Source organism: Tigriopus californicus, chromosome 2 (genome assembly GCF_007210705.1).
Source record: "Tigriopus californicus strain San Diego chromosome 2, Tcal_SD_v2.1, whole genome shotgun sequence".
Taxonomy (NCBI): domain Eukaryota; kingdom Metazoa; phylum Arthropoda; class Copepoda; order Harpacticoida; family Harpacticidae; genus Tigriopus; species Tigriopus californicus.
In genome coordinates, this window is record NC_081441.1 from 6,813,285 (window position 1) to 6,828,035 (window position 14,751).

Consider the following 14,751-nt stretch of genomic DNA (forward strand, 5'->3'; position numbering starts at 1 on the left):
GAACATTGAAGAACAACTAACAACATCAACAACAACAACAACTCCAATTGTGGATCAAAACCAAAATTTGTCAAAAAAGCGTGCTTCACACCCATTAGCTATTTTATGCATATGATAGTTGATATTCTATTAAAATATGTATTTGTGAACACCTCGATCGCGTCCCGCCTTTCATTGATTCAATTCCTGGAGCGCCTGGAAGTGTCCTTCCAGTTTCTTCACGTGGATATCCTCGTGCTTTTTGAGCTGAAACTGAAAAGCAAAGAATTTCCCACAAAGACCACACGAATGAGTTGGGCTCTCTTGACCCTCGGGAAGTTGATTGTGAACACTGGCCATGTGATACTTGAAATGGTTCTTTTGGACGAAGCTCCGGTCACAAACGCCACACTTGAAACGACGGATCTTCTCGTGGACGAGTTCATGTTCGGTCAGGCTTCGTTTCTGAGAGAATCTTTTGGCACAATGAGGACACTGGAACGGTTTGTGACCCGAATGGATTCGCATGTGAATGCTCAGGCGAGTCTTGTCCACCAACACCTTTTGACACACCTCACAGGTGCGTGACTGGACTCGGCACAAGCCGGTTTTCAGGTGACTCTGCCACGCCTTCCGGTTCATAAACGAGACGTGGCACTGATCGCATTGATGTGAGGTGGAGGGCAGGGCAGCATGCGATCGTTGATGTTTGGTCAACGCCGTTTGGGTGGCCAATGCGCGACCGCACGTGTCACAAACGAAATGGCCTTGGGGCGGGGAGAGGGGCGTAGTGGGGCGAATTGGCGGGGCTCGAACCGGGACCCGCTTGAGCTCGAGCTGCGTGTGTTGAGTCATGTGTTCCTTATACTTGACGTGCTCTTGGGATCCAAAAATCTTGTAGCAAATCAGACAGACTAATCGGGCGTTCTGGTCGGCGAAGTTCTCATTGAGAATCTCTTCGCTCAAAGAGTCGATATCTACGTCGGAGAGCAGGAAAGTATCCTCATTGGCCGAGGAAAGACCCTCCATGGACGCGACGGCGGAGGATACCACGCTTCGGGGCGAGGCTAGAACGGGCTTAGATAGGCGTGGACGGGCAGATCGCGTGACTCGATGAGCGGGAGCCGCAGGCGCGGAGAGGGCGGGCGGAGCCCATGGTGGGGGGCATGAGAGATCCAGGGGAATGTGCAAATCTCGGACAATCTGACCGTGGGTATCTAAGGCTGGCGGGTGGGGTGGGGGCGCGGCTTGGAGAAGGTCGGACACGAGTCGGGCCAAATCGGCGCCACTGACCTCGGGCAGGATGAGACAACACTCGGGGAAGTGCTCGAGGAGAATGTCCTTGAGGTAGGGCCAAAGGGCCTGGACGATGAGCACGTTGAGATGCATGACGGCTTGACTGGAGCAATAGATGGGCAGGTTGCTCTGGTTTTCGGGTTGCGTGGCCCATTTCCGCACAAACGGGAGCAACGTCCAAGCTGTGTTCTTCACGTTGACCCACATGATGATAATGATGATGATGATGATGATGTCGTTGGTGTCCCGTTTCACTTGTCTCCCCAAGCCCCATGTATTCCACCCATCGTATCAAGTCCTACCATTGACATTTGAATCCAACCAGGCAGCGAGTAAGCCCCCTCCCCCGAGATGAACCTTTCGTTAAACTGTCCATCCAGGGACTGTCTGTCCCATCGGTCCCAGCACCACTTTGGCACTTTGGACGTTGTTATTGTTTTGATTTGGATGCCCTCTGGCCTGGCAGGCTCCACGTCAGGCAGTAGTAACGGTGGCCAGGTGGGCTTCGCGCATGTGGATAATGGAGCCGTTGGACCGTGGTTTGTTATTTGTATCCCGTTAGTGCTCAGTTTCAGCCTATTTCATTCTTGATCACTAGTAAAGGCAAAACATCATACTCATCTAACTAGTGGTAGCCACAACAACTATGATATCAATAAGGATAATAACTTAATCGTAACAGTGTGCCCTCTCTGGGGCTGGCTGTGGGCAGACGATTCAGTCCAGGATTAATCTCTTCCTTGATTGATCAAGGGGTACCTGATAAACCGCAAAAGTTTGAGACGGTCAGCTATTGAACGTGCCTTGCTTTGTTTGAGCTAGTATAGCCGAGCGGTCTAAGCGATAACCCGAAAACGGTAAGATTCTTCTCCGAAAGGTGTCCTGGCTTCCAATGGCTTCCAAGGCCGGTGCCGGAGGGCAATAAGCCTTGCTGTATGCAAGTCCGCAAACAGGCGACTTCAGAGGATATAGTGCTCTATTTCATTCTTTTTGACTAGTAAAAGATAATTTCGATGGAGTAAGATGATACAAGAGTACAACACCATACCTAGTAGTAGCAGCAACAATAACTTAATAAAAATAGCCTATAAGTCGTTCTACTCAATTGATTGCATGTTCTAATAGTATCCGTTGGGCGGACCGCGGGGATCGAATATCATGTTCATTATCATCATCATCTCTCATAGGGTGGCCCGCTTGCTCTCTAGCCATTCGACGGTTGCTTATGACCGGAAGGGGTTCCAGATCCCGTCACCCCCGGGACGCCTTGGGCATTTTGCCTCCGTTCTTCCCTTCGGCCGCCACTGGCATTTCCATTGCCGATGCAAAAAGAGCCCACGGAATTGGATTGAAACGAGATAGACATCCCCGAATCGAGCGAGCCAACCGATCCTCGACGAGTCATTTTTTCCGCCGTACCTTCCGTGAGATCCAAAAGACTATTATTGATGGCGGATCGCCGGAGCTGGACTCCATTGGAGGCCATGGAGCCTGTCCCGCCTCGGTGATTCATGTTGTGATTACTGGATTCGTTATTGTTGTTGATGATGTTGTTATGGTGATGGTGATGAAGGTGGGCATTGTGGTGGTGATAAGGATGATGCTGGTGGTGATTATTGTTGTAATGTGTGGAGGGCGAGCGTGATTTTCCGTTGGCCAGGCTCGAATCTGACTTGGGTGAATCCCCCAGATTGATTTGATGTTGTTGTTGTTGTTGCTGCTGCTGCTGCTGTTGGTGTTGGCGATGAGGGGAAATGGGGTGGTCGCAGGTCTCATTTATTTTGGAATGTCGGTGTTTCTCCAGTTCGGATTCGAGCCGGATGGTCTCCAGCTCGTCCATTTCCGCGATGGACTCTTTGAGGTCCTCCACAAATTTGGACCGATCGTGCTCGTTTCGAGCATTGAGCATTAGAATGGTCTTACCATCCCACTTCTGGGCGATCTTGATCCCAAACGGATAGAATTGCGTTTGAAACATAGTTACTACCATCCCGGCGAGGAGATAGCTTTGACGGAAGGCATAAGTCACCGAATTCTTCTTGCGGGAATGAATCTTGGTCATGACTAAAATATCGTTAAACAGGAACACTTCTCTCTGATGAATGCCTGGAAAAAAGGTTAAGTATACGGTCATTGATGAATCATGTCTTGGTGTTGAAATCCAATCCAACTACATCCCTTGACTCTTGACCACCCTTTGTCCTTGGCACGGGCACTCACCTGGTCTCTCTTTTTTCTGGGGATCCAACACCTCATAGAGTCTGCAATAGCAAACGAGCCGTCGATGAGGGACGGCCAAATTTGGGCATTTGGCTACAATAGTTTGTTGAACTTTCATGACTTGGGTGACGTGATCCGAGCCCGGACGAAACTCGTGGCTCCGAATGCGATCATAGATCCCGGTCAGTAAGGTCGGATCCACGTCATGGTTATTGTCGACTCCGCGAAGGTTTCGAATGAAGTCTTCCACTTTCATCCGCTAGTTGGGTGGTCAGAAGAGAGGGAAAATGGGTCAGTCAGTCATGGCCTAATCAGTGCTTAATCGGAGTTCAACCCTTACCTTTTCCGGTTTCAAACTCGGCGTGTGGAGGTCAGTGTTCAAGAGGATGATGGCAAATGCCAGGATGAAGATGGTACCCGCTTCGTGAAACTTGCCGATCGTCTCTGGATTGCACTCACAATAACGATCACTGAACACCTGCATTAGACGCTCAATCTTTTGAGCCTCTCCGGGCATTCGGAAGTAAGTCTGAAACTTCCGCAGAGCAATATCGACTTGCAGGTCGCAGAAATCCATTTCCGAGGCAAAGCAATCCAAAGTCGACATATTGAAGGAACTATGTAATGTTCCCAAGTATTCGCCAATCATCTGCTTGGACAACCCCTTTCTCGTGATCAGAAATCGAGCCACTGCCTGCGGCGAATTCTCGAGGAAACCCCGCCGGATTAGGTAGGCTATGCCCTTTTCAGGTTTCTTATTAAAAATGTTTAAGCCAGTCCGATAGTGCCGTTTCCGGAGCACTTCATTCACGGTGTATGTATTGGCGTCACTAGAACGATAAAGCAGGGTGGTACCACTCGACGCGGATACCGAAGGCGACCCTCCACCCGCCGAGCCCCCAGAGCCCGCCGGGGATGACAAGTTCGTACCATGCCCACTACTATTTAAACCAGGGTGATGGCCAGGCACGAGGTGCTGCGATTGCGAAGCTGACTGCGGTGACGTGGGTAATTGTTGTTGTTGCTGTTGATGATGGTGATGGTTGTGAAGATGCACTAGGTTGTGATGAGCATGTGGTGCGCGGCGATGGGCTCGTCGGGATCCACCCGAATCCGTGTCATCGGCGAAGGCAGGACTCGGTACAACGGGTAAGCTCGAATCCAGGATGGGATAGGTTTGGGCTCCGCTGAGTGAGGGTCCGGATGAACTGACCGACAACATCTTGGCACTGAGCCCATCGTCCAGGGACGTCAGGCGGGACACAGTCCGTCGAGGTACGTGAGGTCCGGTCGCATGAGGCGAAGACCCACTATTAGACTTTTTAACGGTCGGCGTGTTAGGATCGTCGCGTTGAAGGGACGACGAGCGCACTGACAACATGATTTTGTGCGTCATGGGGAGCGGATGGACCTGATGAGGCGAGCCCTGCCGCGTGCTGTAGGGCGAGTGCGAGTACACGCAGGTCTCGTCCAACGGAAACGACTGGATGTCCGGACACGAGCTATTAGCATCGCCCCCACTCCCGTCATTGGTCTGTAGGATGACCAATCCGCCTTCCGAGGCCTGGTGGGTCAACACCAAAGGACGAGAGCCGGGCGAAGACGAGCTCGAGGACGGACCCGACTCGAGCACGGTGCCGGGTGGAATTCGCTGCCGATGGACGCATTTGGGGTTGTGATACTGGTAATGACCCGGTGGGGCGCGGGAGTGCGGCCAATGGTGTCGGGCCTCATGGTGCGAGCGATGGGCGCCCCCGGCGGCCGTGGTAAAGTGCGAAACGGCGGTGGCCGCGGCAGACGATCCAGCCACCGATATGCGGGGATAATCCAGGGGCCGACTGATTCGGCGCTCGATTTTGGCATGCGCGGTGAGGTCGGCAAACTTCTTGGCCATGGAGTATCTGAAAATAAGAACGGGTGGGTACAACTCATGAGATCTGAGCCAGTAGGCGGGTTGGAAGCCGACATCGCTTTCCAGATTGGGTGGCTAAGCTTTCTGATCGAAGTGGGCCCATCCACCCCGTCTGAAACCGGGGCCAATGGGGCCATTCCATGGTAAACTAGCTATCGAACCCAATACCCGAGGCCGAAAGCGGCAGGCGGGGTTACGTGTGGCACTCACCTGCGAAAGGCGCGTTGAATGGTGAGTGCGGCCTGGCGCGCCCGTTGCTCGCCGCCATATTTGCGCTCCAACACTTGAAGCTGCTTTTCGGCGAAATCCGCACTCAATTGATATCGCTCCATCCTGGACCGCCGAAACTTGGCTCACCTGGCCAACTGCCTCAAAGGCCAGCCATCAAAATCCGTTGATCTGAGGCATCAATGCCCGCATTCAGTCTCAATCTGCCATTGATGGCCCGGGGGGGAGGGTCAATCACCAGGCTTCAGTGGGGTAATCGCCCTCAACGGACGACAGTCAGGATTCAGTTCACGCGGCCTTTCCCGGCCTACGGTCTATATGGCTTGGCCCGATCTCAACCCCATACCCAATCCGGGAGGAAGTGCGGACGCCAGCCATGATGGGATGGCGCCAGTTAGTTGATGATGATGATGATGATGATGGGTGGTTTGGACGAAGCCCACCCTCAAGATCTCAAGATGAGATGCATTCACGGGAGGTGGGGAGGTCACTCCCGAGCTTCAAAGGCCCTCATCTCACAGATCGCCGAGATCGATCTGGACGATGCTATTCAATGTTGTTATGATGATGGCGATGATGGTGATGGCGGAGGCGATGGTGGAGATAATGATGATGGTGACGATGGTCGTGCTCTTCCTCCCCCTCCTTTTCGTCTTGTTCTTGTCTTTGCGAGGCCTGCTGCTGTTGGAACTACTCCTACTAGAAGTTCTATTGCACGCACTAAGTGAGGCTGGCCCAGCTCCTCACTTCGACACTTACGTTCGGCCCAAAGCTGTGTACACTCATGTATCGACACGGTATGTATGTATGTACGTATGTATGGAGAGTGTGCACTCGGGCGGGTGTTCCTTATCCATCCCTCGACGACATTCACCCACCAGACCTGCGCAGTGAGCCCAGCATGGACAGGCAGGCCATAGACCCTCCCGAATTGGACAGGCACACATGAAGAGGAAAGAACGAAGAACGCAGGCCCGAAGCAGATGACATCCCCCCTCGTGCGCCCCCCCAATCCATGGACGTCTGTCTAATTGTGTATGTATGCCTCTTCATTCAGCGGCCGAGGCCGGAGGAGGAGGAGGAGGAGGAAGAATGCCTAACGTGTGGGTGGGCAGAAGACTGGTGCCTGGTACCACGACCCGTCCTGTCTGTTGGGTTGACAGGCCGTCCTTAGTACGGCTGCCAATCACGGCGCTCGCTGCCATAGCCTACCAGGGCATCATAATGGGGACCAGGCGGCCTGGTCGCTCTCGGTTTCAGGGAGCCGTCGAAATGAGGAAAAAACAGGATGGGTGGCCTTCAGGCCGAGACGAGCCATCACACGGTATAAATCCAATCATTATCAAGCGACTACTTCGAACTCAATTTATGCATTGACATTTTTAATACGCCAATAAGATAAGTCTCGTTCGCCCTTTGGGGGACTACCCACTTGAGCTGGTAACACTCTTCGAAGTCACCTGGGTTTGGACTGGGAAATGATGAAGACGTCCGGGCCAGCTAACACTAGGCAGCCGTGATGGTCTCTCGTGGCAGAAAGCTGCGCACCTGGATCCATCCGGTGGGATTAGGACCGGGTTAATTAGTTTATGAGGACAAGACTCTTGGATTCGTGATCCAGTTTGGCATGCACTAACGTTATAATATATTCAGGTTTCAATCACCACACCGAGCTCACCGATCTGCGCAGTTGTGAAAAAGTATTTAACATTGATACCCAAAAAGACAATAATGAAGTTGAAAATTGCCAACCCCAATGCTCGTCTCGCCGAACCTTTTTTGGGTTCTTGAATCTAAGTCAATGAGGTCACGTTTTCCACAACAAACCTCCTATCAGCTGATCCAGGCCCGTCAAATTGGCCCTATTTCGGTCATTTTGGCCCGAGATGACGAGCATTTGCCGACGTCAAGGAACGGGCCCCTGGCTTTTTTCAGGTTATTTTGAAGTTATTGCACTATGCATAATCCAACACACAGAGCATGGGCTACCCTTGTCGATCGGATACTCATCCTGTTGGGGGTCTTGTTTTTTTTTGGCTTTAATACTACCGATGAAAGCGGCCTCCCTGAGCCATGACTTCACGTTGGCTGATTTTGGAGCTGAGACCGAATCACAGTGAAGGTGTGTGTGTGTTTGTGTGTGTCTGTGTGGCTGGATAGTGCTCCCATCTATGATCCATCTCTCCATCCTCTCTCCTCTGCATCCATCCATCCATGCCTGCCTGTGAATGGTAATCCGGTCTCTCGGTTGGTCGGTCGGTGGGTTTCTCATTGTTGTCTGTGTCGCCTTCGGTGAATTTGTTGGGGTTGAGGAGGCACATGGACCAAAATACCACACGAGCCATCACCTATGCTTAAAGGACAATCCTAGACTCGTAGACTCGTGCCGTGCAAACCCACTTTGGATCTTTCGATCTCCGTGTTATTCGATTGTTGAATCATGGACGCCTCCTCCTCCTCGTCTTCTTCGTCCCCCGCCCCCGTTCCAGGTAAAACCTTTCTCCCGTTTATGGTCATGTAATCGCCGAATATTAACGCTATGGATGGATGGCACGGGATTGGGTTTCAGACACGCCTCCTCGCGATGCCTTTCCCCGTAATCCCGGGACGGTGGAGGACTTACACAAGCAATGCTTGAGCCTGTTCCCCATGTTTTTCGAAGGGGCCAAGGTGCTGGTCAACAAGGGGCTGAACAACAACTTCCAGGTGTCGCACACGATGACCCTGAGCTCGCAACAACCCTCTGGATATCGATTCGGTGCCACCTATGTGGGTAGTACCATGCTCAGCCCCACTGAAGCCTACCCGCTACTCTTGGCCGACATGGACCCCTCGGGTAATCTCAACGCCAACATTATTCACGCCCTCAGTCACCGCATCCGAGTCAAGTGCTTGGCCCAGATCCAGCAGAGCAAGTGGCAGTCCGCCCAGATCACCACCGACTACAAAGGCGATCTTTACACGGTAAGTAAGAACCTTAAGGCGACGACGGCAGGCCGCCGGCGATAATGCATTATATCAAGCACACTTGGTTCATCATAGGCTTCCTTGACGTTGGGCAATCCGGATCTAATCAACGGTACCGGGGTCATGGTGTTGCATTATTTGCGGGCCATCACCCGGAACTTGTCTTTGGGCAGCGAGTTGGCCTATCAAGCCAGTCCACAACTGCCCGGTGGCCACGTGGCTGTGTTGGCTTTGGCCGCCAAGTACGCCACTGACGATTTCACCTTGGCGGGCACCCTGGGCAATGCGGGCTCCTTTCACGCCTCCTTCTATCAAAAGTGCAGTGACAATCTCCAAGTGGGTGTCGAAATGGAAACCAATTTCAAAATGCAAGAGTCCACCGCCTCCTTGGGCTACGAGTTCGATCTAGCTAAGGGCGGCTTTCTCGTCCGCGGCTCAGTAGACTCCAACTTGACGGTCAAATCTGTGGTGGAGAAGAAGTTATTGCCGCTGCCGTTTACGTTGGCGTTGTGTAGTATGATTAACCATCGTAAAAATCAGTTCCAATTTGGTTGTGGACTCATTATTGGTTAGCTCAGCCGTGATCGTGCCCGTCAACCAAGTCGTCGTGAGTTCCGAATTCCTTCAGTGATCCTGCTCCTCCCGTCTGCTCCGCATTAAACCAGTAGTCCGCGAGCCAGGGTCTCAAATGTACATGTGGCCTGAATCACTCTAAACAATACACCACCAACTAAGACTGCGTGCACCTGCGATGCCTACCCGCCTTACGACGACGACCACGACCACCACCCTCGAATAGACATTTCCCGTTCAGATTAGATTCGTGGCTTAAGAGAAAAGTTAACCGCATTTCCGCCAAGAACAAATGAAACACACAAGAACATTGATAATTTTATTACAAAAAAATTCCCGAGTCCCGAGCTCGGCTCAGGCATCCTAAATAAATCCTGACCATCTCCGTTCTTCCTCTGTCCAGTCGATAAACGAGCCAATTCTTAAAGGCTTTCCGGTGGGTCGAGCCGTTATGAGGCTGGGGACGTGTCCATTGTCATTGAGCTGACCTGGACGTGTGCTTCTGTCTGATTCATGCTGAAGACATGGTTGATCGGGCATTGACTGCCCATCATTTCCCTTTGGTTCAATTCGCTCTTAAGGACTTCAGGTTGCCCCATGGTTTGATTGAGCCTCACCCGTAGAATAGTTAACCCCGTGTAGTCGACCTGAGTGGGCTCGGGCCCTAAATTCAATCTCAATCGAATTGAACTTAAGAGGGGCGAGGCTTGACAAACGGATACGGGCAGTTTGGCCACTATCTCCGGCGTGAGCACGGTTTCGTTAATGGTGGGACCAACGTAGCGAACGACATTTTGAAAGGCTTTGCCCGAGAATTGCCCAATAGAAACCCTTTGAAGCAGGGGGTATTTCAGCGAGGTCATCACGTGGCAGATGTTACGAATATGGCGATCAATAATCCGGCCCTTGGCTGGGCTTAACCCTTGAGACAAGACTTGACTAACCATATCAAGATTGATCAGGCGATCCTAAGACGCAAACAATGGTCCATTAATGGTCCATAAAGGCTCTATCATCCATTACATTTTGAAATGGTGTAATTGTAACGACACAAAAACCCAAATTTTACTCGTTACTCATTACCAGGGCTCGGAAAAACTATTTTTTGAGGCTTTTATTAGCCAAAAATATTTTCTTGGAGCATCTAATTTTGATGAAAAAGAGAATTTATTTCAAATAATTTCAAAATTTTGGGAGGTTTTTATCAGCCCAAATCTGTTTTTTTTGGAACATCTAATTTTGATGAAAAATTGCATGTTTGGTATGGAATATGCAAGGAACCACAAGGTAAGAGAAGCAAGTACTTCATTGTTTTGACTGGCCTGGATTTTTAGGAGGGCTCCAAAGTGTAAACCTTGACATTCACTACAATTGACTCTAAAACCGGGTTGAGGAAGCTCATGGATACTTTTAGAGATGTACTGTAAAATATACCTTTTGCACCTCCTTTAAATACTGCATTGTCTCAATCTCCTTGGTTTGTGGCAATAAAGAAGTAGTTCTCTATTTCTCACATTATTCCTGCTTGTCTTTTTTGTTTTTACTTAGACTTATAGCTTAGCGTTTGAGAATTTTTTTTTCTTGTAAAAAAACAAACCATTTCATGATTTTAAAGATTTTTTTGTGATTATTTGCCTTTCAAAAAGTTTTTTTGCGCGCCCTACTCATTACTCAGTCCTGTTTTTTCACGCTCTAGAGTGGCCTTTCATGTTTCATTTCTCTCTTCACATCTGAGGAAACTTGCATCTTTAGGCTATCAAAGATTATGGTCTTGAATACATTTCTTAACGAAGTTTCAAATAACAGAAAAAAATAAAACCGAAATCCACAAATGATTTTGTAAGGGTTGATTAAAAAACAAAACATATATTAGGTTACATTGTAACAAGTTTTTTTGATACCTTAACCAATATAACTATCCAATACACTACAAGTGTTCGTTATGTATTCACACATTTCCTTTGATTTCTTGAATATGTCTTTCGGCTCTTCAGTTTCAAAAATCTATGAGGCATGTTAACCCCATAAGATTGAAACAGTCTTAGATAGGAAGTTGTTCAAACTTTGGAAGTTAATGATTTTCCTACTACGCACTTCTAAAAGTTTGGCAAACAACTTGCCAAAAACATAGCCAAGAATGGGAGTAATGCAGTGACATGCAAATAAAAAATAGCATGCTCATTATTGTTAAATGTTGACAAGAAAACTTTTATAAACTTTTTGAAACAAAAAACATAATTTCCATAAGTATTGTCTTGAAGACATGAGGCAAAAAAACTAAAATATTGGTCATTTATATTTTAGAAAAAGTAATTGTAACCAGTAGCGTCATTAACGCCATTAGTCCATTACAATATTTGGTGAGGAACGGTTGTGTAATGAATTACTCTTTGTGGCCAAATTAATCGTAATTCGTTCCTTTTATTGAAAAACGACTAACGCCTTACCTTTTGATGCAAGCAAATGGCTATAAAGGTTTGGGAGAGGGTGTAAATGGTCCAAAACTCATGTGTTCCCTCCGTGAGCCAGGATCGTTCATTGGAAACAAGCGAGTGGTCGCCCTGGTCGTGGTGGTCATCGTTGGGCTGGATTTTAGTCGCTCCATGTCGTCTGGGACGGGACAATCTGGTGTCTCGTTTCATGCTTTGCTCAACTACTCGTTCGCGCTCGTTCTCTTGGATTGTGAACAAGCGCTGAGGGTAATCCAAAAACTTCATCTCCCATCCCAAAGCCGACAGAGTAGGCAGGAACTTGGCATATCTGGAACAAAAGAAAGACTCGGCTCAGGAGCCATACTTGGGGCGCCAGATCACCCATGTCTACAGATCGAACTTGTTACAACTACGAGTACCATATAACACCAAGACGCCAGACCTACCCCCACCAGCCTTGACTTGTGGTGTTGCTAGTGGTTGTAAATTAATGGGCGAGGAGCTGGTTGATTTGGAAACCAAGAGTGCGTTGTTGGCGCCTGGTCTGACGTCTTCGTGTTAATTAGTACTTGTAGTTGTAAAAACGACTATTTTGCAAACCCCCCACCCGTTCCATTGGTAAGTTTGTGGTCCAATTTTGGTCATTAGAATGAGCGACTCCATGACCTGGAAGACGTGTCGGACAAACACAATTTTGCAACCAAGCACTTTGGCCACTTCCGGTGTGTGCACTTCCCACGATTGGCCCTCATCCACCAAATCTGGTAAAACCAGGCCCACCTGGCGTGTGACATGGCCTAGCTTGCTCGAATTCCATTTGCCCAAGACCATGGCGGTGAGACGCAATGATTTTGTCACTCCGCACTGCGCTTCCCCGAAAATTGAAGCACCTCCTTGGCAACGGCAAACCAAAGGGCATGGAAGGAGAGACCAGTTTCTCTTTCACGAACGGGATATTAGCTAGCATTATTAGCTAGCTCGAGGGTGTCTGTTGATCGGTTGGAAAGGAAGGTTTCAGGTTTTAAGTTACTTGCCCACGGCAAATGACCCGTGATGTGGCGACCCTGACTCGCCACTTTCCCGCTTCTTCCCAAACTCCTAAAATATAATGATGGGATCAAATCAAATTTCGAACTCAAGGTTGCCAGAAAACGTGGAAAGTGAAATTACCCGCCTACTCTATCATAACGCCCACCGTTAAGTTTGAGTAAAAACCAACCCTGGTTTGACGAAAGAAAGATCAGGGTTACTTTTTGAGGCGAACTGCAAAAGGTCGAACAAGTCCAAAGATGTTTCAATATTTATTCGGACATTTAGGCAAGCGCTGGTACCAGCAAATAAACTTGCCTGCCGATGCCAGTGATGCAAAATTGGAGTTTCAAACTGGTTTGATCGAAACTGACCTTTCCTCGTATAGCAATGCGAAAGAAGGGTCAGCTTCTCAAAAACGTGTTTGAAGCCCCAAACTTGCATCACTGACATTAGTACCAGGAAACAAACGAACCTGCCAGGATAAACGTTATTCTCCACCGACTACTTGGCGGTACTCATTTTTAAATTTGTGGCAAAATGTTAAAAGGTTTAGATAGAAACTTTAAGGGTTATTAATATCGTGTTAGGTTAGGTTGGGTTAGGTTAGGTAAGGTTAGATTAGGTTTGATTAGGTCAGGTTAAGATTTAAAAAAGTAGCACCGCCAACTAATCGGTGGAGAATAACGTTTACCACTCGTTGGTAAACCAATTATCATATAAAGATTGAAAGGTAATAAATAGACGAATTATAACCTTTCATTTCAATAGTACTGGGATTAGATTCCATGTAGCACTTAGAAAAGCCCGTGGAAATTCAAACAAAAAAAGGACTAACGATTTTAAATGTTCCACCAGAAGTGTAAAACCTCGCTGAATATGGAAATTGGTAGCCCTAGTATCAACCTGATTATTAATTTTATCCCTATCAGTACTAAAATATACTGATAGGACCAAATAAGGAAAACCAAAATCGAAGGGATTCAAGCAAACAAAACCAAGGAAAAAAGTTCAAAGAAGCAAATAAAAAAAAGGCAAATCGGAAATGGGAACTGGGGAAAGGGTGGAAAATCTAGAGTGTTTATTTGACTGACGCACTGAGTAATCTGATTATCTCTAACCTAAAAAACACTTTGATGCATAACATCATGGCTTAGAAAATGATTGAGATTGACTTGATTCTTAATTTCTCTTCTTATGTACTTCAACAGCGTTAAGTTTCTTAAGGAAAAATGTGGTCAGGCACCCTGATTTTGGCAACAAAAATGTTTGAATGCTTTTTAGATATGACTGACTCCTTGTTGTGCTTTATTTGGAAACCTTTACATGTTCATCGAAAATTGACAGCCGATCAGATCGATCGAATTTCATGACGCATACTCAACCTCGAGTGCCTCTGGGTCTCAAGGCAATCGTAACAGAAATTTCCATTCTTTTATATTATCATACATACAACATACAATCATACAACTAAAGAAAGAAGCTCAGGGCTGAAACTGTGCTTGCTTTTAACAACAGTGAATGTGTTTGTGGTTTCAAATCTTGTTATATTAATACCACTTTATTGTTTATATCTCCTCATTCAAATCCCGTTGAACTAAAAGACCTGATTGAGAGGGGAATTTTCCTTTTGCCCGATCATGCTGCACCAAATTTATCAACTCTCCTCCATGACTTTACGCACAGGGTTCTAAAACGGAAGTTTTAAAACCTTGAGAATTTCCAATTCCGTTTTTCGATCATGACTTTTTATGTTATGTATGTAAATTTTCAACAATCATTTGTTAAGCCCAGGAAAACATCTTCTTTTTAGATGTGAAATATATAAATAAAATGTTTTCCAGAAGAAGGTGATACATGTACATTTGATACTTATGCTCGGTAAGAATCTTAAGAGACGCGAAATATTTGGAAAATGCTTAGAATATTTAATCACATTTCGTCGAATAATTAATTTTTGAAACGTTTTCGAAGACAGTTTCAAATAACAGCGAAAAAACTAGAACCGAAGTCAATAAATCAGTTTTCTTACGCTTGATTTCTTCAAAAAGCAAAATTCATTTGGTCACCTAAAATTGTAGTGAAAGTGATTGCATGTAACGAGTAACGCCATTA

At 47.6% G+C, this 14,751-nt stretch overlaps 5 protein-coding genes across 5 annotated transcripts in view; 2 read left to right on the plus strand and 3 right to left on the minus strand.

Moving 5' to 3' along the window:
- Positions 1-155, plus strand: part of LOC131892844 (ubiquitin carboxyl-terminal hydrolase 10-like) — a gene marked incomplete in the record, with an annotated part of 4,108 nt that extends 3,953 nt beyond the window's left edge. The window contains 1 exon segment of the mRNA XM_059242698.1: positions 38-155.
- On the minus strand, positions 67-1,714 carry LOC131892857 (fez family zinc finger protein 1-like). Its single transcript, XM_059242716.1, has one exon. It carries the CDS (start codon positions 1,480-1,482, stop codon positions 172-174), a length of 1,311 nt encoding a protein of 436 aa, XP_059098699.1. The 5' UTR covers positions 1,483-1,714; the 3' UTR covers positions 67-171.
- Positions 1,715-2,233: 519 nt separating this feature from the next.
- LOC131892846 (IQ motif and SEC7 domain-containing protein 3-like) lies at positions 2,234-6,442 on the minus strand. Its single transcript, XM_059242700.1, has 4 exons — positions 5,618-6,442; positions 3,836-5,396; positions 3,496-3,754; positions 2,234-3,381 (listed from the first exon to the last, which is right to left on the minus strand). The coding sequence occupies exons 1-4, from the start codon at positions 5,737-5,739 to the stop codon at positions 2,480-2,482; spliced, it is 2,844 nt and encodes a 947-aa protein (XP_059098683.1). The 5' UTR covers positions 5,740-6,442; the 3' UTR covers positions 2,234-2,479.
- Positions 6,443-7,723: 1,281 nt separating this feature from the next.
- LOC131892859 (mitochondrial import receptor subunit TOM40 homolog 1-like) lies at positions 7,724-9,565 on the plus strand. The gene is made up of 3 exons (XM_059242718.1): positions 7,724-8,124; positions 8,205-8,599; positions 8,678-9,565. The coding sequence occupies exons 1-3, from the start codon at positions 8,076-8,078 to the stop codon at positions 9,173-9,175; spliced, it is 942 nt and encodes a 313-aa protein (XP_059098701.1). The 5' UTR covers positions 7,724-8,075; the 3' UTR covers positions 9,176-9,565.
- LOC131892858 (uncharacterized) lies at positions 9,482-12,722 on the minus strand. Its single transcript, XM_059242717.1, has 3 exons — positions 12,215-12,722; positions 11,623-11,935; positions 9,482-10,143 (listed from the first exon to the last, which is right to left on the minus strand). The coding sequence occupies exons 1-3, from the start codon at positions 12,436-12,438 to the stop codon at positions 9,625-9,627; spliced, it is 1,056 nt and encodes a 351-aa protein (XP_059098700.1). The 5' UTR covers positions 12,439-12,722; the 3' UTR covers positions 9,482-9,624.
- Between the last annotated feature and the right edge of the window lie 2,029 nt (positions 12,723-14,751).

Coding starts and splice junctions, on each gene's coding strand:
- LOC131892859 (XM_059242718.1), top strand. CDS start 8,076: ATGGACGCCTCCTCCTCCTCGTCTTCTTCGTCCCCCGCCCCCGTTCCA. Junction 8,125..8,204: donor GTCCCCCGCCCCCGTTCCAG/GTAAAACCTTTC, acceptor ATTGGGTTTCAG/ACACGCCTCCTCGCGATGCC. Junction 8,600..8,677: donor ACAAAGGCGATCTTTACACG/GTAAGTAAGAAC, acceptor GGTTCATCATAG/GCTTCCTTGACGTTGGGCAA.
- LOC131892858 (XM_059242717.1), bottom strand. CDS start 12,438: ATGGTCTTGGGCAAATGGAATTCGAGCAAGCTAGGCCATGTCACACGC. Junction 11,936..12,214: donor CAAACTTACCAATGGAACGG/GTGGGGGGTTTG, acceptor CTTTTGTTCCAG/ATATGCCAAGTTCCTGCCTA. Junction 10,144..11,622: donor CCATTTGCTTGCATCAAAAG/GTAAGGCGTTAG, acceptor TTTGCGTCTTAG/GATCGCCTGATCAATCTTGA.
- LOC131892857 (XM_059242716.1), bottom strand. CDS start 1,482: ATGTGGGTCAACGTGAAGAACACAGCTTGGACGTTGCTCCCGTTTGTG.
- LOC131892846 (XM_059242700.1), bottom strand. CDS start 5,739: ATGGAGCGATATCAATTGAGTGCGGATTTCGCCGAAAAGCAGCTTCAA. Junction 5,397..5,617: donor ATTCAACGCGCCTTTCGCAG/GTGAGTGCCACA, acceptor TCTTATTTTCAG/ATACTCCATGGCCAAGAAGT. Junction 3,382..3,495: donor CCAGAAAAAAGAGAGACCAG/GTGAGTGCCCGT, acceptor CCTTTTTTCCAG/GCATTCATCAGAGAGAAGTG.